Here is a 24,494-nt window from a genome sequence, read left to right on the forward strand (position 1 = left end):
CACTCGGGCGCCCCTACTTACTGCGAGCCTCCTCAGGGCCACCCGCAGCAGCCACCCTGAGCTCGATCAGCAGCGTCGTCCCGGCCTGCAGGACCCCGGGCCTCTTGACGCTGACGACCTCGAGCCCCGGGACGGCGGCGGCGGCGTCGCGCACGATGCGCTCGATGTCGCGGTTCCACCAGCAGCCGAAGCGGGCAAAGTGGCCTGGCGCCAGCCGGTCGAGCGCGTTGTTGACAAAGTCCCAGTCGCCGCGCCCGTGCTCCAGCAGCAGGATCCGGCCCGTGCCAGGCTTGAGGACCGCCGCCATGTTGGCCAGCAGCCGGCCCGGCGACGCCACGCTGCACAGCCCGAAGGTCTGCACGATAACGTCGTAGTGCGCCGGCTCCTCGGGAGGGGCCGTCGCTGCGGTGGACGAGGGTGGCGTCGATGGCTGCCCTGACCCTGAGCTCCGCGAGAAGGAGAAGAGGCCCGGCTTTGCAGACGACGCTTCCAAGGCAGTGGATTGCTGCTGCTGCTGCTGCTGCTGCTGCTGCTGCTGCTGCTGCTGCTGGCCAGGCTCCAGCCGCCGTGGACGCGCCGCAGGCAGCGGGAGACCGTCCTGCACGTCGGCGCGCACCAGCCGCAGCTTCCCGTCCTGTATGTTGAGGACCTCCTCGACCCCCGCGGTCCTGAACTGCTCTTCGCCCGCGGCCTCGTCGACCTTGGGCCTTGCCTTGGGCACCCGGTGCTCCATGCCGGGGACGAGGTCGCGGATGCGGCGGCGCGCGAGGTGGAGCACGTCGGCCGAGACGTCGACGCCGGTGTAGCTGGCCATCTCCACCTCCCCGCCGTCGCCAGCACCACCTTTGCCGCCGCCGCCGCCGCCGCCGCCGCCGCGCTTCTCGAGCCGCCGGACGGTGCGCAGCTGCGGGTCGACGTCGGCGATGTCGTCCCAGTCGTAGTAGACAAAGTTGCGACCAGTGCCGACGGCGACCTCGAGCACGTCGCCGCGGCACTCGGCAGCCAGGCGCCGCCGCAGCCGCCGGTGGCCCATGACGAGCTCGGGCCAGTCCAGCCCGGCGTCGAACTCGGCCGCCGTGGCGCGCGAGATGGTCGGGGGGAGGCCCGTCGGCACGGCGGGCTCGCGCGCCGCCAGCTCCTCTTCGTAGTTGCGCGCCGTCGCCAGGGCCTCGGCGTCCGATGCAGGCGGCTCCGACGCCCGGAAAAAGACAGTGAAGACGTACGAGGTGTAGCCCATGAAGATGGTGCCACCGATCACCATGACGATGAACGCCTTGCCCCGCTTCTCCACGAGCTCTGAAAGAGGGACTTTTTGGTCCTCTTTGCCGCTCGGCGCCTGCCCCTGTGGCGGCGGCGGTGGCTGCTGCTGTTTTCGTTGATGCGACTTCGACTGTGACTCCGACTGTGACTTCGACTTCGACTGCGGCGGCTGCGGCTTTGGCGGTGGCGGCGGCGGCGGCGGCGGCTTCGGCTGCGACTTCGGCTGCAACTTCGGCTGCTTGGCCGGTGGCGCGACCTTGTGCTTTCCCGGAGCAGCCGGCGTGGCCGGTTTCTTCTTGCACGCCGGGGTGGTCACGTGTAAGCCCCGCGCCCAAGTCCGGCCCCGGGCGACCGGGCGACCGAGGAGTCTCGCCGGGGCCCGGACAACAGGGATCCGGGCGCAGACCATGATCCCTTGCTGTTGTGGGTGGAAGAAAAAAAAATTCACGTTGTCACCTCATTGCAAGCCAACCTCGCAATCCCCCAAAAAAAAAACCCGAGCGAGAAGCGGCCCCTTCGGTACAATCGTGGCGCAAGTGCCACACAACTAAAAGGGCTATGCTGGGCTTTTCTGGGCTCGCCGTCGCATTCGGGTGGGTGCTTGCAAACCCTGGGGCGTTTACTATCTTGAGAAGCTCGAAGGGCTCGGCTGAGGCTCGGCTCGAGGCTGAGAGGCGGCGGCCCCTGCTCGAAAGAAAGCTCCTGCTTTTTTCAGGGGTCGCGAAAAAAAAAACCAGTGTGGGGGAGAGGTGTGGGGCCAGTTCCAGGGGTGAGCTTCACCGCGTTTTCTCTCGCGTGCTTTGACGCAGGAAGGGTGCCGGGTTGGCACGGCTGGCGCTACCATCACGACATCAAACGCTCGTGCTAGCTGCTGGTCTTGAACGCAAGCCTGCCTGTCAAGATGCTGCAGCTCCAACTTTTTCCTCGAGCAGCATACGCGCGGGGTTCTATACCCCATTCTCGAGAGAAATATATACCGTCCAATATACCCTTAGAAGTGAGGCAGTAATTTTACCGTCTTTATTGAACATGCAGCAGTACCCAACCCCCTAGTCCAGTGTCTCGTATACCTCGGTACCAAAATGGGTGCATCTCGTTTCCTTGACCTAACCGAGAGACAGTTACGGTCGATCTCGATTATCCCTCCGACCAGTTGTGCTCCGTGCTTTTATTTCCCAGCGATCGATCTGAGCTGAGGCCCAAGCCTGGCACCGACACCGCGACAGGGCACGATGCATCATCACGCCATCAAGACCTTCCCATCAACGTCATCATGTACTACCAGAGCTCAAGACCGCTTCCAATCTACAAAGGCCACCACCCGTCTAAACAAGCAAGCCGTTTTCTAGCCGACCCAGCGACAAAAAATACCACCATAGTAGTACAGTGTACGTGAGAGTAAGGTGAGAGGTATCAACCAGCCATTTTTGCCCGCCTTTTCCGTTGGTTTTGTTCCGCTCGTTCCGCTCGTCCCGCCCAGGTCCCGCCGTCGCCGAGCTGCCCTCATCTCGAGGGAATTGCACAAAGACCCGCGGACCCATCGCCGCTTTTGTTTTATTCTGTCCGCCTGCTCCGCAAAATTTCCTTTTAAATCCCCAATAATCCAAAGAATGGAACAAGAGCCGACAGAAGCCACGAGGAGAGTCGGCCCCCTAGCAACAACGTGGGGCCTTTGCTTTTTTTCCTTCCCGTTTTTCCATATCCCCCACCCGAAAGGACCCAGCCGAACCGAAAAGAGAAGTCCCCGAAAGAAAAAAAGGCGATTGACCACAAGGACGGTCATGCGTCCCCAACGCGTGCCACGAGTCAAGGGAGTTGCCGAGCGCTAAAACAGCACGGCAAACAAAGGCGCCAAGTAAGGAAGGCAGCCAGGATGTGGTATCAGAAAGAACGAGACCTGGCATGACCAACGTCGACGTCGTCTGAACGCCATAAGCCAAGTGACGAGAGAGGGGAGACATTGAATGGGCAGGTCATTAAACAGAGACAAGCCAAAAAAAAAAAAAAAAACCCCGAGGACCACACGCGTGTAAATTCGTACCACCCAAATCCACTTCCTCAAGCCCAGGGACTCATGTAAAAGGCAAAACAAGCGACGGCTTATTCGATCAATAATTAGAAGCAATGGTAGAGAACAAGAAAGATACAGCGCCATACAACCGACAAGGAGCCTGTGCAATCCGGTCCGGCACGGAGGGAAGAGAAGCCGCAGACCAATGCTTCGGGACGTGGAGTAAATGTTGCAACTGGGTGTGGTGATGATGGTCATGTGTAACGAGGAATGGCCGAGCTTGTTTAAAAGTCGACCAGGAGTCCATCGAGCTCGTCTAGTTCCACGTTCTCGGGATTGCGGTCCCACTCCAGCATACTGTCGAGTCGGGCCCAACCATCGGCCTCGACATCCCTCTTCAGGCTGCCGCCGAAAGAGGGCCTCATCGACGGACTCGTTATGGAAAAGTTGATGATGTGATGTCCCGCCGTGGGGGACAGGGTCCTTGGCTGCAGGCCACCAAACAGGTTCTCGTCGCGGCTGTTGTAGGGGATGTCGACGATCGAATCTGCTGGTGCAGAGGCCAGGAGATGCCCAGTGGCTTTCCTCTTCTGCTGCAGCACGTTGGCCGTCTGCGTGAACTCCTTCTCGTCCTTCTCCAGCGGCGGTGACCCGCTGCGGTGGTGCCTGGAGTGCGGGTGGTGGCGATGATGGTGCTGGCGGTGCTGCTGGGACGCTGCTGGCGGAAACCTGCTCGAGAAGGAGCCGATCGGCGTCGTGGGCATGGGCAGATCGTCGTCAAGGTCATCGAACTCGGGTGCTGACAGGTCGACCTCGGGCGAGGGGCTCAGGACCCTCCGGCGCTCCAGGTCATCAGCATCCTCGGATGCTGAGGTGCCGCTTGACAGAGAGGGGGTGATGATAGAGGAGCGCTTGATTATCGGCGTGCTGACGGTCGAATCGGAGAACGGCGGGTGCGGGCATGTGGTGAGGTAGAAGTAGGTTCTCCTGGGATGCACCGTCTCAAGCTCCTTAGCCAGAGGACAGGGCGAGGAAGTAGTCCAACACGGGCGCTTCAAGAAGGTTGCTAGCCTCGACGAGATGATGGCGCACGGATTTGCGGACCTGGGTAGTTTGCAGCTGTTTAGCGCATGCACATTGGCCATGAGGGGCAGGTAGCAGCCCAATCTCATGGCGGAATCACACTGGGCGAGGCGAGGGGCTCTTACTGTTGGACGATCCTGAGCTGCAGCATCAGGATGGTGGCAAGCTCCTTGACCAGGTGAGGGCGGTTCCCTTGGCTGATCAGGACGCGGACGACGGCCTCGACAATGTCATCGTTGATGGATTCCAGATCTATAGGCTTCGGCTCGACCACGTCCCTGTCCATCATCTCGACCGAGGAGGTGGGCGAGGGCGGTGGCGTGCGCTCAAGCTTGGAAGCTTGCGGCCGCGGCGGCGCAAGCTTCCTGGGCTGGGACGCGGGGCGCGGGCTCTGCGAATCGCCATCGTGGGACGCCTTCCTCTTCTTGTTGGAGGATTGCGATTTTGGTGAAGTGGCCGTGGTTGGTCTTGCTGGAGCGGTGGTTGTGCTGGTGGGGGAGTTGCGGCGTGCGGCGTGGTGGTTGCCGGGCAGAGCGATACCGAGACTCGGCAGGCTGAGCGACACTTTCCTCGTGTTGTATCCTGCAGACATGATGATGGCGGGCGGGAAAAGAGGAGTAGAAAAAAAAAAAGGTAGCGGAACGGCAGACGAGAGCAACAGACAGAAAGTGCACCGAAGCAGACAGGAGACACAACTCATACAGGTCTATACGATTCGAGATGCCGTCGAAATTCAATGTAAAGATGGGTTTCCCAAACAATTCCTCCAGACCCCGGAATATGCAGCCAGAAGGAAAAAAAAAAAAAAAAATAGGGAGGCGGCTGCTGTTTGTGTTTCGAACTCTGGGAAGGGGGGAAGGGGCGGCGTGCAGGCCACACCCCGAGGGGAGCATTGGGTGGGGGCTTGTCAGCTGTGTTCCGGGACCCGCGTTGCTATTGGGCGACCGACAAGGATCTCAGGTTTGGCCATGACGGGACCCGCCCTGAGACTTTTTGCCTTGGCAAGCCACCACCCACCTCGATTCCTGGAGGTACATGGGACAACGGCTTGTGCAGCCCAGCCTAGCAAGCCGCGGTACTTGAGGGGCACATTCTGGGCCCCTGCCGCGCTAGGCCCCAGCACCAAGAGCACCACCAAGGCAGGGATAAAATCGGTGTAGACGTTCCTCCATGCACGCTTCATGCACAGACTCGAGATGGATGGCACGTCGAGGATGGGGACATGCCGTGTTGGGAGGCTCAGGCTCCGCGTCTAAAAGGCGGTATGTGAAAAAAAAGAGGACGAACAACCGATGCATGCATGAAATGCACGGCTGCAGGACGCTGCTGGCCACCGCCCTCGACGCATACGCTGCGAACAAACAACCGACCCTTCCTATCATCCGAGCTCTCTCGTCGGATGCATGTGCCTAATCGGAGGTGGAATTGGAATGTGTGAATGGGCCATGATGCGTGTGCATTGGATGGAGGGACTGTCCCGCCACCAGAAAATCCAACCTGACCATGACCAGTCAGTCTGATGTCAATCCCCAATCAGCACCAGGTCCTTGGTGTTCTCTCACCCTTCCTGGCTCGTACACACACTGGGCAGGCAGCCAGCCAGCCAGCCAGCCAGCAGGAGGGAGGAGGACGACGGCAGGCACGCACTGGCAGCTCCTCCTGATGCGTGTTCGACGACGGGGCGCCAAGTCCAGACCAGGCATGCCATACCGGTCCACCTTGCCTAAAAAAGGAAAGCGAGAAAAAAAAAGAAGCAAAGGGTGGGGTTGTTGGAGCGATGATGAAAGCAAGGGATGGGTGTCGGTGGTCGGGACGCGCGAGAGCGCCTCAGAGGGGGGAGGCGGGGCAGGGAAACAGCAGCTCCACGACTCGAGCTCCTGTGGCCATGTCCGCTTGCAGTGCGTGCTTGCTTGTTGAGGGGCAACTGTGTTCTGAATCAGCGGCTGGTTGGCGGGAAGTCATGATGTCGGGTATTGGTCGACGTCGAGGCCGAGACCTTTTTTTTTTTCTGGTTTGCTTCTTCTTCTTTTCTCCCCCATCTTATTTGTGTTACTTTCTGTATCACACAAAAAAGGGACCTGGTGCATGCGGCTACGCAAACGGATGCTGCGTTTCCATTACCCGGGGGCTGGCGCTGGTGTAAGTGCACAAGCTTCTGCGACGGCCGGTTGGCCAGCATTGATCGCGTAATGGAAAAATTATGGGCTTGGATGGAGGGGCCCAATTGTCAAGGGTCACTTTTCCCGCAGGAGAAATCGAATCCACGCCAGGGCCCAAAGCTCCGACGAGCCGCACTGTCTCAGCCTCTCTGTCTCTCTTTCTGTGCTCTCGCCCTCTCCGTCTCCTTCCGCCCGCCCGAGGCCTCGAGCTTGCTGCCAGCAAATGCTTGCAGCCTGTTCTAGGTGGGTTTGGACCCCTTTTTGGCGCAACCACACCACCAGTTCAGTATAGTGGTCTGCTCACGTGGGGGGGTTTCTCGGACGCTTTTTTAGATCTCAGCAGTTCAGGTCGGTCGTCTGGTGTCACACAGCCCGGAGAAGGGGAATGAATGCAGGGAAGACGGGCGGTGGTCCCAAGTTTCGGCGCCGTCGTTGCACCTGTTCTTGGCGCAGATCGGATCGAGAGGCGTGAAGAAGAGGGCAGAAGTTTCTGCCCCACACAGCCAGCCAGGGCTAGAGGAATTCGATGATGTAGTGACCGACCGCCGATCCCGGGGCAACCATCCGCAGCCGTGTCGGCCTCGGACGGGCTCCCCTGGGGGCTGTTGCAGCGAAACAAGCGCGCAAAGTTTCTCTGGAGGTAAGGAACAGGAAGGAGTGGAAGGGCAATGGAAGAGGCGGCATGCAAACCTGTGCAGAAACCGGGCAAACACCCAGGTTGACGTTGCATGCCCGAGCTTCCGCCCGGGCCACCATCCTTGCTTGACCTTGGCGGCCCTTGTGCCTCCAGATATGCAACCCAAAACTCAGCTGTTCGCCCGAGTCGAGGCAATCTACAGAAGCATGTAGCCCCATTTGGCAGCCAACCAGACAGTGTGGGATCTTGTCTTGGTTATCGACGAGACCCCCAACCTGCATCATGGACGACCCCTCGTCAGAATCTCTTCACGAATCGCTTTTACCTTTGGATTCGCGCTCACCGCACAATACTGGCCTGTCTCGGAACCTTTAGATAGCTACCTATTTTTCTCCCCCTCACGGCTAGACTATGCAGCGTTTATATAACAAGGTAAAGAAAAGGCCATCTCACCGCGAGTCTACCCTCCAAAACACCCAAGAGCGGGAAGGAGCCAAAAGATGAAAAGAAACCAAATGTAATGCTGTCGAGAAATGAATGCTGCTTTTCTCCCACCCTGTTCATGCCATTCGTATATTATAATACATAAGTTACATTACCATGCAATGCACCCTATCAACTTCCCCAGCCGCCATGATTCGCCCTCGGACTGGAGTTGGACCGAAACTCCAGATGCATACACGTGACCTGCTTCTCGATATATGTTGGTTTTGTAGATAGTTACCCTAGGAAAAGTAGACGAAGTCAAGTCCTTCGCGAAAACAGCGAGCTCATCTCCCGTTCAGCAAGCCACTACCCCCACATGGCCTGCCGTGCCTGGAAATGGAAACTTGACAAACGAAAAGGGGAAGAAAAAAATTGACCGCAGATGCGGCTTATGGTGAGGAGTTGTTTGTTACTGGGCAGCAGGGTAGTGCTAGCTTGTTGAAGATACGGCAGCAACTATATGTTGTCACGCAAGACCGTTCGTGGTTGGCATTAAATGCCATAATCGCCTCCTCTCCTCGTAAGAATCGTGAGGAATCTCTCAGCCACCTGCCGAAGCGAACACCTGTTAGATTCAACCATCGCATCACCGTGGACAGTCGCATGAAAATGAAAGGCTGGGTATATCTTACGTCAGGAGCTGCCTTGATGAACGGGAGCTCGAAGAACATGTACTTGTCGTTCTTGACTAGCTCGACAATCGTGACTAGCAGGCCCCAGGGCTGAGGGTAGTAGCCCACTAGCCGCTCAAGCAGGATGCGGCATATTTGCTGCCTAATCTCCGTCTCCTCGGCATCCGACATGTCGGTACCGAAAATGTCCAGTAGTGCCTGGCTGAAAAACGAGGTTTGCGCGTTGGCGAACCGGAGCCGGTGAACGATGCTGCTCAGGAGGAAATAGCGTCCTTCGGGGGAGAGCTCGTGCACAAGGATGGACAGGATCGAGATGTCGGCTGCGCCGGGCACAAACACCTGGCCGCCCTTTTCGACTCTCGACACGGCGGAGATGCCAATCAGGGCAACAATGGCTTCAACCACGCGCGGGTTCACCGTCAGAGGCACGTTGCCGTACACCGTCGCCTTCTGGTCGGGCCGCCCGATCGCGTGCGTCATGTGCGCTATGGCATCCTCGGATGGACCGGCTCGCAGGGCCTGCTCCAAAACTCCGAGCAGCCCTATCTGGTGAAGGAAGCCGCTGGGATCTCCCATGTTAGCTGGAGTCTCCCGAGAATCTTCAACCCGGTCGACCTGCACGCCGGGGTGAAGGGGGTCGGGAAGTTTCGGGTGGGAACTCGGGGCAGCAACCAGGATCATGTTTATGAGCTGCGTGCAGTGCGGCGGAATGCTCTCACAGAGCTCGATGTAGTTGGCAGCGAGGTAGTCCGGGAAGTCGTGCTGCAGAACTAGCAGCAACTTGAGCGTCCCACGGTAGAGATCCTTGGCCAGGTTGGACACCTCGAGCGCCTTCAACTGCTCGCCAATAAATTTCAAAAGCTGCTTCATCAGCTTGTTGAATCCGGGCCAACCCGCGTTCTCGGGCGTCTTCATGACCAATGGGAGGAAAGCCTTGTGCTCCAGGAGGGAGACCCATGCGTATACGAAGCCGGGGAATACGGCGGGCCCGAGGTCGTTGAACTTGGAAGCAAAAACGAGCGTCATGTCGCAACGCTCGCCATCAGTAATGGTGTCACACTCCAGGTTGTTCACCTCGTGGAGCAGAACCGAAAAGAGGCGGAAGAAAAGCCGCTGGTTGAATTGGTCCCCACGCATGAGGTAGTGCTGGTTCATCAGCAGCACGCCGATCGCCATGACCGAGTCCAAGAACTCCGCCCGCGGAAACTGGGCGTTCGTCTCGTCCTCGCTCTGTCCCTTGAGAAGAACACCGACCAGGGTTCCAAAGGCGTCGACGCCCAGATAGCCGTCGGAGAAGCTCCCACCAGCAAGCAGGTTGGACTCGCACATCTCAGCCGACTTCTCTATGGCCACACGCACGAACAGGGTCACGTCCTCGGTGTTGTTGATAACATGACGCGCAAACATCTGCTGGACGAAGATGGCGGCAAACTTGGTGCTCGCGCTGGGGTGGGTGTACAGTCGGACCCACTCTTCGAACACATACTCCATCTGGTCTTTACGGAGGGCGGCCATCTCGTTGTGGCTCAGTCCCGAAGGAGGGTCTGCAGGCGGCGCGAGAACCTTAGCCTTTAGCCTGTCGCCACCCGGTACTCCGGGCTCCTCCATGATCCATGCCCAGGCCTCGTCGAGACTGCGGACGAAATCGGCGTATAATGTGACTGGGGTATCGTTGAGGACGGTGAGGTCCATAACCTTCTCTAAAAAGGTGATGGAGCCCTCCTTGCGCTGCTTTAGCGCCGCGGCGATGGCGCTGTCGACGTTCCTCCAGTTCAAAAGGTCGGTCCCCATCAAACTTGAGATGAGCGGCAGACTCAAGAGGTTCACACCAGGCTGCTGCTGGAAGATATTGTTGACGCGCTGGTTCAAGGCTGGTCCAGCGATCTTGCGGAGCGTGTTGAGAACGTGTACAAACGTCTCAATAGCAAGACTGTCGTCCGTGGGGTTGTTGAAGAGCATCTGCGCAATGAGGTCCGATGCGTAGATGGTCACGTCCTCTGATGTCTGCTGAGCCTTGATGAGAAGCTGGACGACGGCATCGACAAAGTCCAGAATTTGATGGGGGCGGGGGATGTCGGCGAAGTGCTCCTCAGGAGCATCAGTTGCGACCCTCTGGATCTCCACGAGTAGCTTCTGCACACGGTCGGCCACAGCCCTTCCATCGATGTTGGGACCGTGCTGCCGCCCGTTCACCATGGCGGCCGAGGGGCCTTGCGACGAATATGGCGGCACCTGTTGCGTACCCAGGTTGGAGTTTGCAGGGGTCTCGGATGGAATAGGCAAGGCCGGCACCGAGTTGTACTGATCCTGAAGAACCTCGTTGGCTAGCGACCTTGATGCGTCGGACGCGGAGGCAGCGTGTGACGGCGCGGCTGGGGTTGCAGAGGTCCGAGGCTGCCTCGCAAAATCCTCATAGATGGCCATCTGCTCTGGGTTGAGACCATTGACGTTGGGAGAAAGCTTATAAGGGTTGGGGATCGTCCACGCCCATCGACTCATGCCCGGGTCGACATAAGGCTCGTTAGGCCTCGTCGCGCGGTGTCGTCGCCTTGCTTCAAGCTCCATCTCGAGCATCTCCTCAATCTCGGGCACAGCTCGCTCCTCGGCCGCCTTCTCAATCACGCTGGATGCTGCGTCCAGGTTGAGGTTGACGCACATGTGGATCGTTCCCTCGGGCAGCACCTGGGGGAGGTCGTTGGAGAGGCTGCGCATGTGGTTGCCAATGTTGACCCGGAGCGGCTCCCGAGACGTAACCAGGGCCAAGCTTCCAGCAGTCGCCTTGACCATGTTGATGGCAGACGTACGGACACGGTTCTCATCGGGTTCCGTGCAAAAGTCCTTATGAACCATCTGCTGGGTCGAGATGGCAGCGATCGTGACGGACCTATCAACGACCGGCTGGATTATATCGTGGAGGGCCTTGTTGATGGCTGTCCGGACAATCTCGGTGAGTCGAGAAGTGCTCACTACCATCTCGTTGGTCGGTGGAATCTGTAGGAGCGAACTGATGTCAGGAATCGACGGTGTGATGGCGTGCGGAGACAAGCCACCGCCAACTGCCGGACCCATGCCGTTCAGGGACAGATTCTCGAAAGATTCTAGGACATCGGGCGGTGTCATTTCCGCAGGCTCTTCCACCGCGATGCGGTTTAGGATCTCGCCGGAAGGCTCTATGCTCTTGTGATCAAGGCTTAGTCCCTTGCAGAGCACTTCGATCTCGAACTTCAAGTTGAGCTTCAGCTCGGCATTGTGGTATAGTTCGATGAGCAGGTAGATGATGTCCATGAGCCAAGGATTTGGCGGACGGAAAACGTTGGACGAAGCTCCCTGAATCAGGACCTTGCAGACGAAAGGTATGACCACGATGAGCCTCTTAGTATCATGGGCCTCCATGAGAAGCTGCTTGAAGGCGATGTTCTTGTGCTTGATCGGCTTGTCCCTCGCAAGGGTCAGCAGGCCTAGCCAGCCGCCGAGGTTCTTGAGGTGCGTACGCTCTGTCGAGTTCCCCATAGTGGCCTCGGCGTTGAGCATGCGGGCCACACTGGTGTACGTCTCCCGTAAGACCTCGGACCACAGCGACTTGTCCCCAAACTGCTTGACCAGTTCAAGGTAGACGTGATGGTAGTTCGGCTGCATCTTGGCCCGCTCCTCAACGAGATGACTGGCGAACCACTGTTGGTGCTTGTGCTCGAGCATGTCGGAGAGTTCATTGAACATGGTCTGGAGGGTGTTCTCGGTGATGTTGTTGAGCACGAACTGTATTTTGCCCTGAGTGTCGTCGTCGGGATCTTCAAGGCCGAGGCTGGACGGGCGGCTGTCGGCATTGATAGATGAAAACGGTGGAGCATGTGGCTCTACTCCCCCGCCGTCGTCAGTGTTGCCGTTGGTTAGACCGTCGCCCCCTAAGCCACCAGTCCCGTTGTGCTTCCTCGACAGTTCCTCCTCGTGGCTCCGCACGACATCCTCGGCCTTCTTCCACGCCTCCGTCCCCTGGAGGCCGGGGACCTGCAGCAACTGCTCGCAAAACCCAGGCCACTCGCGCAATCTGGTGAACAGCTGCATCAGAGCCTGGAGCCCGAATTTGTACATGGCCTGGTTCGGATTGTGGTCCCTAACCGCCTCCAGGATCATGCCAAGCCCGATCTGAAGAGGAAGCTCAGAGATGAGCTTGTGAGAGATGATGCCGCCGAAAAGGACGGCTGTGGTCGCCAGCGCCTCCAGAGGGTAGTCACTGAAGTGAGTATACTCGTCGAAGAGGCCGTGAATCATGCAAGCAAAGATGTCCTGCTCCAAAGAATCGCGAGAGTGCTTGTACCGCTCAAGCACCTCGACAATGTTTCGGACTTGGACCTCGTCACTGTACATCTTCTTGTAATGCTCCTCCATCTTGGCGTTGGCGGCAGGAGGCAAAGCGTTGCCAGTTTTCCCATTGGCGTCAACAATGTCGTCGTACCCCTCGCCGTAGTTTATCAGGCGCGGGTACACGGTGATGCATGTGCGCTGGACGGTTATCAGTTCAGGAAACGGCTGCTTAGGGAGAAAATCCTGAAGGATTCCCAAGAGTGCAGATACAGTCTTGACCTGCAGGGGCGTGTTCTGCTTCGCTGGTAGAGATTGCTCGGGCGGCCGCTGCACCTTAAGCTCCATTTCGGCCTTGATCAGGAGGAACTGCAACAGTGACCGCGAGATCTCGCCGCTCCTGTCTCTATTATTCCTCGCGTACTCAGCTAGGTCCAAGTACCCTTCAGCGTGAGCAAGAGCAGCCAGGTCGAGGCCGAACCCAGTCGTGAGGGAGACCAGGTCGTTGAGCCAGTTGTGCTTGACAGCATGCCGAAATATTATTGGCAGATCCATCGGCTTGACGGCATGGGCATCGGCAAGTCTCTGCTTCACCCAGTCGCTGTCCTTCCTCCATAGGCTTTCCAGAACGAAGTCAGAGGTGGTGGAATTCTCGTAGAGGAAGTTTTCGAAGAGCGAGTTCAGGGTCTCGACGGCCATGGCTGGCCAAGGTTTTGGAACGCCGAAGGCAGACACAACGAAGATGTCTAGATTCGGCACGACAACCTCTTGGAATAGGCGCTTGGCCTCGGGGGTCTGCGAAGCGTGAATCGAGTTTAGGGCAACATGAAAAACAGCCGAGAGGGCTGCCACCGAGACCAGGGGATGCTTGACGGCAACCGCGGCCCGCTCCCGTACGGGCGATGGGGATTGGGCGTACGTCTCGGGTGTGAAGGTAGGTTCGAGACGCGGAATGTTGCTTGCGTCCAGTTGCTCCGGGCTCAGAGATGCAAAGGCGCATATGTAGGAGAGCTGTGTTTCGGGGTTGTCCCAGTTCCCGCCCCAAAGGTGCTGTATGTCAAACAAGCTGTCCTCCTTGGCAACAGGCAGCAGGGCGCTATATAGACGCAAGAACTGGCGCGAGGATATGCGAGCATCTCGCTGATCAAAGCACGACACGACAAGCTGCCACCGGAAGGAAGCGTTGACCACATGCCTGAGGGCGCTCACCAGGACCACAGGGTCGTGCCGTTGGGACTGGCTGACGGTGGCATAGGTCAAGGCGAACGACACCTGCTCTTCACCTAGCGGAATACTGCCTGGCCGAGACTGCAGGTACTTCAGGCAGGTGTCATGATCGCGGGTGAACTCAGACCCCACCTTCTTCATGTACAGCGCCAGCGCGTTCCCAGGCTTGTCACCGAGGACACGGAAAAGATCGAGGGTTGCTAGGACTTCAGAAGGTGGGGCTTGATCGCTCTGGGAATAACGCGTGGTCGCTTTGAACACCAGCTCCGACTTGGCGTGAGAGGCGAAGTTGGGAGGGTGTTCCTGGATGAAGCGATCCAGGATAAGGGAGACGAAGGACGGTGTGAGCTGGGCATTTTCTCCGGCTGGCCTTGACAAGATATTGACAAAGGAGGAGAAGTTGGCCGAGAGGATCGCATCGGCTGTGGCGGGGTGATATTAGAAAGATGGCAACGCAGGTTACGGAGATCGCGAGAGCGGAAGCAAGGCTGGCCGGGCGGACATCAGCACGACATACCTTTTGTCCTCAGATCAGAACGCGACCCGACCTTGAAAGCGAGCGCGAGGATGGTCTTCTCGAGAGGGTCCAGCTTGAAGTGCTCCATAAAGGTCGACAGATCAAAGTCTCGGAAAATGTCCTCGGTGCCTTGCTCGATAGACTCGGCAATCTTGCGGGCGTATTCCTGGTCGCGGCCGATCTTTCGCATCTCCCCAACCAGTATGTGCATGTTGCCCGCATTGCCCCCTAGGCGGGACACGCCCGGGAAGATCTGGGGAGCATTGCCTGCTACCAGGCGCGCAAAGTACTTTGTGAACACTTCCATACCGTTGTCATCGATGAGCTACAGTGCATGCGAGGGCGCGCGTCAGCATAGATGCAATCGCGGGGAGGTCAGGGGGGTTTGGAGGAGGGACGCGACCCGGCGCGAGGAAGCTAGCGACAAGGCGGGGAAAGGACATACCTTTCTCAGCTGCTCTGTGTGCTGATCCCACTTTGTGGGATCTTCCTTGTCCTCCTTGATAGTGCTCAGCAAGAGGTAGACCTGGGCGACACTGATCTTGCTGACGCTGGTCCCAGTGGGGCTGCTGGTACTTGGGCTTGCACCAGCACTGAGACCGCCAGTCTGCGAGGGATGGGGCGAATGACTGATGCCCGTCTGCAGCGCCTGGGGTTGGTTGGGCGAAAAGGTTCCTGGTCGGGGTGGCGGAGGCACCATGAGGGTGAAGATGGGCGGTAGGAGGCCTGAAGCTGAAGCGTCTATCCCCTACTCGATAGAGCCCCTTTCGTCCAGGCGAGCAAGGCGGCCGTGGAGGTGCGTCAGCCGGGGCGTCGGGGCATGGACGGGGGGCGGCAGGAGGGTGATGGTGATGGGCGCCGGGTTGCCGGGGTCCGAGGTGCTTTGGGCGGGTGGTTGACTATGCGCTGGAGCGTCGGGGGAAGAACGCGGGCCTGGGGGGCATCGGGCGGGCGAGTCTGACGCACAAGGGTGCAGGGCGCGTGCTAATGGTCCAAAACCGTGCCAGTACTGGTATCCACGTGAAAGGATGGTGCGGGCCGAAATGGAAGGGTAGAAGTTCTGCGAGGAGTAGCTTCGCTGGCGCAAGCTCGGGCTGGTTGGTTTTCTGACTGCGATGGCTTTTGGGGTGGGCGAGGCAGCTTTGCTAGGTGAAGATTCCGACGTGTGAAGTTCAAACTGCAAAGCTAATGTCGGTGTGGCTCAGTATGTGGCGCGGCCCAGCAGGCACTGGCAGCCAGTTGCTTGTGTGTGGGCACGTGGGTCGTGGCCGTGGGTGAGGTGGCAGCAAGAACGGCGTCGTGCACTGACAAGCGGGCTACCTCCCAAGGAAGGAAAGGCTGAAGCCAACAAGTCCGAGTTGGGTTATGACAAGACAAGACAGGCACCACCAAGCTGCTCTTTACAGTGTGCTTCACTGAAGTGCCTACTCCAACTCTTTTTGTTCAGGTCTGACACGGAAAGAACATGGGGGACATGAATGAGGAGAAGGCCACGTCCGTTCGGCAGCTGGCAACTAGGCCTAACATCTACCATTGCATCACGCACAATCGCGAGCATCGCTGAATCATCTGGAACAGACTGGGCATGTTGATACAACGGCTTGTCGCTCGCTGTTGACGGGTGACAACACGACGACTAGCAGAGTTCAGACGCCGTTGGTTGGTGGTTGCCTCACATCACGTCGTGTATTTCGTCAAGCTTCCACCAGTCAACGGTCTGCCGCTTTGGCCGAGTCACAGCGGCATTCCGCACGGTACATCAGACAACTGCAAAAGGTAATGTGTCAAGACGAGCAATCAGAGGTGCCGGGGACACGGTCAGTGCCTTTGTCTTGCCGCCCCTCTCACTAGGTCGAGTGGTGCGCTGTGCCAGGGCTGTCCAGTCGGGTCGCCAGCTGGGGCGGAAGATGAGCAAGCTGTTTGGCGCCGGGCCAGTTGAGCCCCCATGTTCCCCACTCGCACTTGGAGCTGCCAAGATTTCAAGTTGCGCCCAGCTGTTCAGCAGGTTGCCAGGTCAACAGGGGCTGGACCCACGAAAGTCAATAATAGTACAGCGAAGAAGCCGGCACGACACTCCCACCTTGAACCAGCCGACAGACACCACTTTGAATCAATTGCGCGGGACCTCCTCAGTCATACCAGTGAAGGGTCTCTCTTAAATTCCACAGCACAGAGTGGTCCAGATTCTACGCATCTTGGACAAAGTTTACGATACCGACACAGAGCCTCGACACCGCCTCTTTCCAGGAGCCGCATCACACAAGAAACACAGGACGGTGTCCGATTTCCCTCGCGCCTTCGCGCTGCTGGACACCATGCCAGCAGCGGCTGATGATGGGCCAACCGTAGCCCTCTCCTGTACGTGTTGCATGGTGGAGTGCAGGCGGCCGGACAATGCCATCTGGCGGTCAAGATATCGTCATGGACCTAGCTGACGCCTCCTAACGGGGCAAAGTCGCCAACAACTTTTGGGGCAAGGATGATGCAGGAGTAGGGCCACTCTTTGACCGGATGATCAACGCAAAGCAGACTTGCGACGAGCTGCGATCGTTCTACGGTGGTATGTCTTGAGCTGATTCGCATTCGAGTACGACACGCAGTTCGGCGGGCAACAGCACTGACCACAAGATACTCATTTGGACAACAGCCCGAGCATCTATCGAAGATGAATACTCCAGGAAAATCCTCTCGCTTTGTAAGAAATCGCTGGGGTCACAGGAAACAGGCAGCCTGAAGACGTCGCTGGACACGGTACGGGGCGAGTTGGAATCTATCGGCAAGCAGCACCAATACATAGCTGCGCAGATGAAGAGCGAGCTGGAGGAGCCGCTGGCGGCATTCGCTGGCGCGATGAAGGAGCGCCGAAAGATCATCCAAAACAGCATTGAGAAGATCTTGAAGGTCAAGATTCAGCAGACGCAAACCGTCAACAAGGTATGATGACGAGGGGAATTTCGAGGCTGCGGACTACACAGGAGCGGAGCCTGCTAATACTCAACCCACACAGACACGGGATAAGTACGAGCAAGAGTGCCTGAAGATCAAGGGGTATCTTGCACAGGGCCATATGGTCATGGGCCAGGAGGAGCGGAAGAACAAGGCAAAGCTGGAAAAGACGCAGATCAGCCTGGCAACGTCCAACACCGAGTACGAGAACGCGGTCAAGGCGCTCGAGGATACTACGGCTCGCTGGAACCGCGAGTGGAAGGCGGCGGCCGACAAGTTCCAGGACTTGGAGGAGGAGAGACTCGACTTCACCAGGGGCAGCCTGTGGACTTTCGCGAACATTGCGTCCACTGTCTGCGTCAGCGACGATGCCTCATGCGAGAAGATCCGCCTCTCGCTTGAGAAGCTCGATGTCGAGAAGGACATTGCCACCTTCATCACGGAGCACGGCACGGGCCAGGAGATCCCTGGTCCACCAAAGTACATCAACTTTTGCCGCGGGGATGTGGACTCGCAGTCGGAGGCGTCTGACGATGATAACTACGTGGTGGCCCAGTTTCCTCGCAGCATCAATCCTGCTTTCCGTACCTCCTCGCCACAGCCGTCAGTTTTTGAGTCACACCACGACCCCAACAACGCACTAGCGAGGGAGCTTCTACATGGGGGCTCAGGAATGTCACCGGGCCGCGAGCAGGCTCTTACCCCTCAGAAGGCCGCTCTCATCGAGAAGCAACGACAGGCGCTGGAGGTACAGCAACAGGCACCGCGGGCTCTGGAGATACAGCAGCAGGTTCCCCGGGCGCTGGAGATACAACAACCACCGCCGCAGCAGGCCAAGCCGCCATACGACCCGAACGACTTTGCGCCGCAACACCCGAGACTTCAGCTTCGTTCTCAGGAGCCCAAACAGGTACCACCACAGCAACCTAGGGCACCTTACGACCCGAACGACTTTGCACCACAGCCGCATAGGCTGCAGCTGCGTGGTCAAGAGTCCAGGCAGGCTGTGCCTCAGCAACAGCAGCATGAGCTTCAGCAACATCACCAGCAGCTTCAGCGGCAGCACCAACAGCAGCAGCAGCAACTTCAGCAGCTCCAGCTCAGGCAGCAGCAGCAGCAGCAGCATCTCAGACAGCAGCAGCAGCCTAGACAGGCTGCAGCGCCGTTTGATGCAAACGACTTCACACAAGTGCCACATGACCCTTATCCAATGGATGGCATGACCATGCTGTGCCGGACCAAGCCGAACAGCTCTGACCTCGGGTGCCACCTTGGGTCTCAAATCGATTCGCAGATCCCCTCGGCCGTCAGCTCACAGCTCAGCTCCGCGCGACCCTCTAGCCGGGATGACAACAGCGAGTATTCCAACCCCACCTCCCTTTCGGATTTGGAGGGCCCCAACGGGATGCCGTCGCCTGTCAAGCAGGCCCCCGCGCCGCTACTCGCGGAGAGGGAGCGAGAGCGGGAGAGACAGCTAGAGCGGGAACGGCAGATGGAGAGGGAGCGACATCTTGAGCGCGAGCGACAGGTCGAGCGAGAACGCCTGGAGGCGGAGAGAAAGATGGAGCGTGAGCGGCAAGAAAGGGAGAGACAGATGGAGAGAGACAGACAGGAGAGAGAGCGCCAAGAGAAGGAGCGCCAAGAACGAGAGAAACAAGAGCAGGAGCAGCAAGAGAGGGAGCGACAGGAGCTGGAGCGACAAGAACGAGAGCGACAGGACCGGGAGCGACAAGAACAGGAGCAACAGAGAGAAAGGGAGCGACAGCTCGAGAAGCTCGAAAGGGAACGCCAACTTGTGAGGGAACGCCAGCTCGAAAAGGAACGCCAGCTCGAGCTGGAACGAGAGCAGCAGAAAGAGAGGGAGCGGGAGCTCCAGAGACAAAAAGAGGTGGAGCAACAGAGGGAGAGGGAGAAGAAGCTCGAGAGAGAACGCGAGCTGGAGAAACAGAAGCAGCTGGAGCGTGAGCGTGAGCGTGAGCAAGAGAGAGAGAGGGAGAGGGAGAGGAACAACACTCTTAAGAAGAGGAGTGGCTTCTTCCAGAACAGCCCTTTCCGACGCAAGAGCAACAAGGACATGGAGCAGCCGCCGTCTGCGTCGCTGCGCAACACTTGGCATCCCTCGCAAACCTCGACCCGCGCGCCGATAGCATACGGGGCAAGCAGCAGCCAGCCCCAGCAGCCAGCCGAGCCTAGAGCGCCAAGCCCAGACCCGATTGACGCCAACGCGAGCCTTGCCCTCAACGTCGGCCAGAACGTGTTTCCTGTGGCGGCTCTGGGAAGGAAGAAGGAGCCAGCAGCGAGCGAGACACCAGAAGACGACCCGATTGCCTTGGCCCTTGCGGAACTTAAGGGAGTCACGCAGGTTGGCAAGCAGTCGTCGGTGCGCGTCTCGGCTGACACGTACCACGGTATCGCCACGCCTGCTCCCGGCGCCCAGTCTGCATCCCGCAATGCCCCATCTCTTCGGGGCAACGACCCAGTGGCGGCCGCTATGAGGGGCACGCCACCGCCGTCGTACGACCAGCCGGTCCAGAGGCTCGGAGTGCCCTCGCCCGCGTGCACCTCCAGGGCCATGAAGGAGACATCCCAGAAGTTCGTCAGCCAGACCCGGAACTTGTTCAGCCAGCCTCCCGCGGCCGCATCCCCGGTGTCTAGCGGCGGCGGGTATGCCTCAGCGTCCCGCCCCGGAACAAGGGGGGCCGCCGAGGTTCCGCGCGCCGCTTCCCCCGCGCCGCCTCGTAGTGCCTCGCCTCGCCCGAACAGCAGGGCAGACCCGCAGCAGCGTTCCCACCGCTCCGCATCCCCGAACCCCCAGCCGCAGCGCTCGCATCGCTCTGCCTCGCCGAACCCACAACAGCGGAGCCACCGCTCGGTTTCGCCGAACCCGTACGCCAGCGGTAGCGAGCGAAGGAGCCAGTCGCAGCACCCGACCCATCACCAGCCGCAGCAGCAGAGGCGGCCCTCCCATGCACCCACCGTTGGGTCGACGTCTTCCAGGACGCAGGCCCGCGGCTCGGAGCCAGGCTACTACCGCCACAACTCGCCCAACGACATGACGAGGTCGGCGTCCCCGGCCCCGTTCCGCAACGAGTACTCATCGTCCAGGCCGAGCAGCAGCCACGTTCAGGCCGACATGTCGGTGCAGCTGGCGCCGGTGCCAGACGACGTGTACGGCGGCGGCTCCCAGTACGGGGGCTCGCAATACGGCGGGTCTCAGCGTGGTCGTGGTGGCCGCCCCGGAACCGCCACCGGCTCCAGGGGCATGAGCCTCTATGAAGGGGCCGGCCCCGTGCAGCCGGCGAGGACGCGCAGCAAGAGTGTTGCCGACACGAGCCGCCAGTACACCAGAGACGGCCGTCCTATTATGCATTTTGGTAAGTCGCCTTCCTTCCTGCTCATTCTACCCCCACGCGTCGAACGGTTGATATTAACTTTCTTTGCAGCTCGCGCCCTATATCTGTACCAGGCCGCCATCCCTGAGGAGCTCGGCTTCGCAAAGGGCGACGTGCTCGCCGTCCTGCGCCACCAGGACGACGGCTGGTGGGAGGCCGAGATCCACGGCGGAAACGGCCAAGTCGGCCTCGTCCCCAGCAACTACCTCCAGCCTTGCTAGACCAAGGCAGGATCGGGGGGTTTGGGTGGTGCGGTTTGTATGTAATGGGTGGGATCTACGGTACCTGCCGTCGACGGAAGATGGCAGGCGGTTTTGGGGTCATCATGTCAAGGCTGGTTCGAGTCGAAGATTTTGGTCGCATTCTCGCGGCATTTGCATTTGCCGACAACGTCCGTTGTCAGGACATTTTCTTCTTTTCTCTTCTTTACTTCTACGACCCATTCATTGTACGAATCTTTGCGTTTCTTTTCTTCACCTCCATTTCTTTTTGCACATGGATGGCATGTTAATGATTCTCTCCTTCTCCCCTATTTATCACGCCAACATCTTGTCCTTTCTGTTTGTGCCTTTCTGCCTGGTTGCTTGTTTCTGGTTGTTCACGGCACACGGCATGGCCCGCAGTGAATTTCTAGCGTTCTTTGTATTTGCCTTGCCTTCATTGCATTGCACTGTATGTATTTACACGACCATAGATTGTCACAACAAAAAAGTCGTTGTTTCTCGGGGTATCTATAAGACACTGGTGCCTTCTCGTTCCTCGTTCCCCGTTCCCATTTCTATAGCATTGGTTCATCTTTCCGTGAGTGTTCACAGCGAAGACGTCAATTTCCCCAATTTTGTTGGCCAACCTATGTCGTCACCAAACCCAAGCTCTCTGTGCATACCCCCACTTGACACATTCTTGAATGGAGGGCAACCCCTAGACCGCTGGACCCCGAAATCGCAAACACCAGCCCAGGCTTGCTCCCTCAGTCCATTCCAACAAAACAAATGGGTTGAGCAGAGCGGCGCGTCGCCAGCACGAGAGCTGCTTGCGGATAAACTGCACTCCTCCACCATGGTCAGTCGCCTGTTGCTTTCGCGTTTTCTTTTCTCGTTTCGACTTTCGCTTTCCCCATCTGTGGTCAAAATCGGAGCCCCTGTCCTTGCCTCTGATCTTCCATCATCACATGCTAACGAATCCTCCACACGCGCGCAGGGCTCCTACATCAAGGGCGGCTTCCGTGCTGTCACTTCGAAGACGGCCCAACGGACGGTGCTGAAGACGGTTGTGCTCGTCACCACATCGCTTGTTCTCCTTGGTCTATCAGCTTTTGCATACCTCCTCTTCTACCAGAACTACCTCCCCGACCAGGTGTCGACGATTCCGCTGCATCTCCAATACGGGTTAGTATTCCCCTCCTCCGCATGCAGGACGCTGCCCCGGTCGAGCATGGGACCCCCGCTAGCAAGGGGCAACCGCAAACGGGGTATCTTGGACTCTTCCCGAGCTGACATTGACTGCCCCAGCCGCTCCGAAAACCCCTACGCGATCGCACCGCTCCCGAACCGGCTCGTCAAAGAATCCCAGGACTACGATGTTACCGTTTCGCTAACCCTGCCGCGCTCGCCGGCCAACCTAGAGAGGGGAAACTTCATGATCTCGATGTACCTGTCAACTAGCTCGGTTCCCCCGCCCGGCGCCGCGCTAGCCCACCAGATCGACCCCAGGAGCCTCCGCGACCCGAACCACTGCGTGTACTCGGACTCGCGGCCTGCGCTCATGCCATACACCGACCCAGTCGTCTCCGTCGCGTCCAGGATCCTTCTACTGGGTTGGAACATGATGTTCCCCCTCCCGAGATCCGCCACGGCCGTGTTGGCCGTCCCGCTGGCCGAGAGGGTGTCGTTTGCGGCGGGCAGCCAGCGGCCAAAGTCGCTCCTGGTGGAGCTGGAGACGGGCGCGGAGCCGCCGCTGCGCACGTACTCGGCCAGTGTGACCTTCACGGCGCAGCTGAGCGGCCTGCGCTGGTTCATGTACCGCCACTGGCTGCTCTCGTTCGTGGTCTTCACCACTGCCTTCTGGGCGTGCACGATGACTTCCATGGTGGTCGCGTGGGGAATCCTGGCACTCTGCCTCGGCGGGGGCCCCCCGCCCAGGGAGAAGACGGAAGTGGCCGTGATCAAGGACGAGCCGCGACAGGACGACAAGGGCGCTCCGGCCGCGAGGCCCGGCGGCGCGGACCGCGAGGTCAAGAAGGAGGAGGACAATGACGACGACATGGGCATCGCGCTACCACCCACACCCCGCACGCAGCTGTCGTCGATTGGTGCTTCCGCCAAGGGCCCACCGCCGAGTTATCAGTCGGGCGGCAGCATGAGGGGAAGGCTGGCGGGACTGTCTGTCAAGTCGCCGTCTGGCGGTCATTTGTCGTCGCCACTGGACGCGAGGGGCTCGCCCGGCGGTGGCGAGGAGTGGGGCAATGGGGACGACGAGCGTGATGAGCGCTGGAGGAGGGAGTACAGCACGGCAAGTACGGGATACGACGAGGGCCGCGAGGTGGGAAGCAGCGGCAGCAGTCTCCGGCGGCGGTCGTCCCAGAGAAGCACCCCAGGAAGCTGATATTACTCAGAGGAATCAAATGCCGCTCTAACCCAGGGGTGCTGTGGCAAGTGTTGCGAGCACGGCAGGCGTTCGGATTGCTTTTTTTTTTTTTTTGTTCTTTTCTTTCTGGCATCCAAGCCACATTTTATTGGGGGATCGGCCATATCGTAGACTCATTGACGGTTTAATCGCGACGTCCGATATTCCCCCTCTTCTGCTAGTCCGATGTTTGATACCACTGGGGGTGCTCTGGGCTAGCGGAGCCTCAGAGGTTGGGCACGCGGACGGATGCTTCTTGGGACCAAGTCATTCTCCCCAGGCAGAGACATTTGATATCCTGGGGAGATGAACACATAGGGCGCCGACCGGGCCGCTGGACCAGGTGTCTCTGTCCAGCACCGGTTCGCGACAGACACGGCAGCGAGAAGTGTGTGGCTCCTGATCGTTCGGCGGCGGGCAATGCCAGGTACCGGCTAGTCAGTCAATCGCGGCCATGGACCCCTGTCTGGCGGACCAGCATCTGTGATGTGGCAGTTGGCCTCGTGGCGGTCAAGACCCAACCCCCACTCCTTGGGCTGCCACGGCAGAGCGATGCTGGATGCTAGAGCGGGTTCTCGACACAGATTGGATTGTTGGCTTGGGATAGCACCCACCGGCTGGGCTGCCGAAGCACAGTGCCCGATTTCTCCTCGACATGGAGGCGCGGACGAGGATGGCAGGTACCTGGAGGTCGCTTCGTGCGTCAGCTTCCGGGGAAGTATTCATGTTTGCAGCACAAGGGTGGTTTGTGTGCACTTTGAAAGTCTTATAGACGATTTTCTTTTTTTTGCATTGCATTGCACGGGGTTACTTCCCGGTGCCGGCGGCTGCAGCGATGAGCCACCCAACTCGATGGGCTGTAGCTTTCTCCAATCTCAGCCTCGTCCAGAAAGCGGCTGGCGATCAGCATCAAACCAAATTGCATGGCCTTGCTCGCTCCTCTGCACGCTCAACCTCTTCTCTTTTTGCTTATCCCCAGCCCCCCTCGCAACAAACCATAGGCAGCCACGGCTTGCTGTGCCAAACTCATTTCCTCACCTGCTATTTCCTCCTGATCCATCGAACCAGCAGACCCCTCCATAGAGCATTTCGAGGTCAGAATTGGAGCGGCTTCCCACCGCCCCACCGAGACGCCCGCGGTCGAGGGTGCCAGCCTACGCGCGAAGCAGCGTAAACCACAGCACGCACGAGGTACCTAAATCCAATGCTGGCCTGCTGCA

At 58.9% G+C, this 24,494-nt stretch overlaps 6 protein-coding genes across 6 annotated transcripts; 2 read left to right on the forward strand and 4 right to left on the reverse strand.

Annotated features, from left to right (window-relative positions):
* Positions 1–13: 13 nt before the first annotated feature.
* On the reverse strand, positions 14–2,204 carry GGTG_00597 (methyltransferase OMS1; the record flags this gene model as incomplete). The annotated part of the gene is made up of 1 exon (XM_009218347.1): positions 14–2,204. Exon 1 carries the CDS (start codon positions 1,667–1,669, stop codon positions 14–16), a length of 1,656 nt encoding a protein of 551 aa, XP_009216611.1. The 5' UTR covers positions 1,670–2,204.
* A 15-nt stretch (positions 2,205–2,219) lies between these two features.
* GGTG_00598 (hypothetical protein) lies at positions 2,220–5,167 on the reverse strand. Its single transcript, XM_009218348.1, has 2 exons — positions 4,480–5,167; positions 2,220–4,375 (listed from the first exon to the last, which is right to left on the reverse strand). The coding sequence occupies exons 1-2, from the start codon at positions 5,052–5,054 to the stop codon at positions 3,556–3,558; spliced, it is 1,395 nt and encodes a 464-aa protein (XP_009216612.1). The 5' UTR covers positions 5,055–5,167; the 3' UTR covers positions 2,220–3,555.
* Positions 5,168–7,504: 2,337 nt separating this feature from the next.
* Positions 7,505–15,495, reverse strand: GGTG_00599 (hypothetical protein). Its single transcript, XM_009218349.1, has 4 exons — positions 14,757–15,495; positions 14,312–14,636; positions 8,269–14,216; positions 7,505–8,185 (listed from the first exon to the last, which is right to left on the reverse strand). Exons 1-4 carry the CDS (start codon positions 15,009–15,011, stop codon positions 8,129–8,131), a joined length of 6,585 nt encoding a protein of 2,194 aa, XP_009216613.1. The 5' UTR covers positions 15,012–15,495; the 3' UTR covers positions 7,505–8,128.
* A 779-nt stretch (positions 15,496–16,274) lies between these two features.
* GGTG_00600 (SH3 domain-containing protein) lies at positions 16,275–21,460 on the forward strand. The gene is made up of 5 exons (XM_009218350.1): positions 16,275–16,669; positions 16,767–16,871; positions 16,959–17,245; positions 17,319–20,631; positions 20,701–21,460. The coding sequence occupies exons 1-5, from the start codon at positions 16,627–16,629 to the stop codon at positions 20,868–20,870; spliced, it is 3,918 nt and encodes a 1,305-aa protein (XP_009216614.1). The 5' UTR covers positions 16,275–16,626; the 3' UTR covers positions 20,871–21,460.
* Positions 21,461–21,592: 132 nt separating this feature from the next.
* GGTG_00601 (hypothetical protein) lies at positions 21,593–23,471 on the forward strand. The gene is made up of 3 exons (XM_009218351.1): positions 21,593–21,711; positions 21,850–22,037; positions 22,161–23,471. The coding sequence occupies exons 1-3, from the start codon at positions 21,709–21,711 to the stop codon at positions 23,251–23,253; spliced, it is 1,284 nt and encodes a 427-aa protein (XP_009216615.1). The 5' UTR covers positions 21,593–21,708; the 3' UTR covers positions 23,254–23,471.
* A 179-nt stretch (positions 23,472–23,650) lies between these two features.
* On the reverse strand, positions 23,651–24,355 carry GGTG_00602 (hypothetical protein; the record flags this gene model as incomplete). Its single annotated transcript, XM_009218352.1, has 2 exons — positions 23,651–23,958; positions 24,271–24,355. 2 exons carry the CDS (start codon positions 24,353–24,355, stop codon positions 23,837–23,839), a joined length of 207 nt encoding a protein of 68 aa, XP_009216616.1. The 3' UTR covers positions 23,651–23,836.
* Positions 24,356–24,494: the final 139 nt, after the last annotated feature.

This window comes from Gaeumannomyces tritici (genome assembly GCF_000145635.1).
Source record: "Gaeumannomyces tritici R3-111a-1 unplaced genomic scaffold supercont2.1, whole genome shotgun sequence".
Classification (NCBI taxonomy): Eukaryota; Fungi; Ascomycota; class Sordariomycetes; order Magnaporthales; family Magnaporthaceae; genus Gaeumannomyces; species Gaeumannomyces tritici.

Coding starts and splice junctions, on each gene's coding strand:
- GGTG_00600 (XM_009218350.1), top strand. CDS start 16,627: ATGCCAGCAGCGGCTGATGATGGGCCAACCGTAGCCCTCTCCT. Junction 16,670..16,766: donor GCCAACCGTAGCCCTCTCCT/GTACGTGTTGCA, acceptor AACGGGGCAAAG/TCGCCAACAACTTTTGGGGC. Junction 17,246..17,318: donor AGACGCAAACCGTCAACAAG/GTATGATGACGA, acceptor CAACCCACACAG/ACACGGGATAAGTACGAGCA.
- GGTG_00601 (XM_009218351.1), top strand. Junction 22,038..22,160: donor CCGCTGCATCTCCAATACGG/GTTAGTATTCCC, acceptor TGACTGCCCCAG/CCGCTCCGAAAACCCCTACG.
- GGTG_00599 (XM_009218349.1), bottom strand. CDS start 15,011: ATGGTGCCTCCGCCACCCCGACCAGGAACCTTTTCGCCCAACCAACCC. Junction 14,217..14,311: donor TTCTGATCTGAGGACAAAAG/GTATGTCGTGCT, acceptor ACCCCGCCACAG/CCGATGCGATCCTCTCGGCC. Junction 8,186..8,268: donor TCATCAAGGCAGCTCCTGAC/GTAAGATATACC, acceptor TCGCTTCGGCAG/GTGGCTGAGAGATTCCTCAC.
- GGTG_00598 (XM_009218348.1), bottom strand. CDS start 5,054: ATGAGTTGTGTCTCCTGTCTGCTTCGGTGCACTTTCTGTCTGTTGCTC. Junction 4,376..4,479: donor CAGCTCAGGATCGTCCAACA/GTAAGAGCCCCT, acceptor CAAACTACCCAG/GTCCGCAAATCCGTGCGCCA.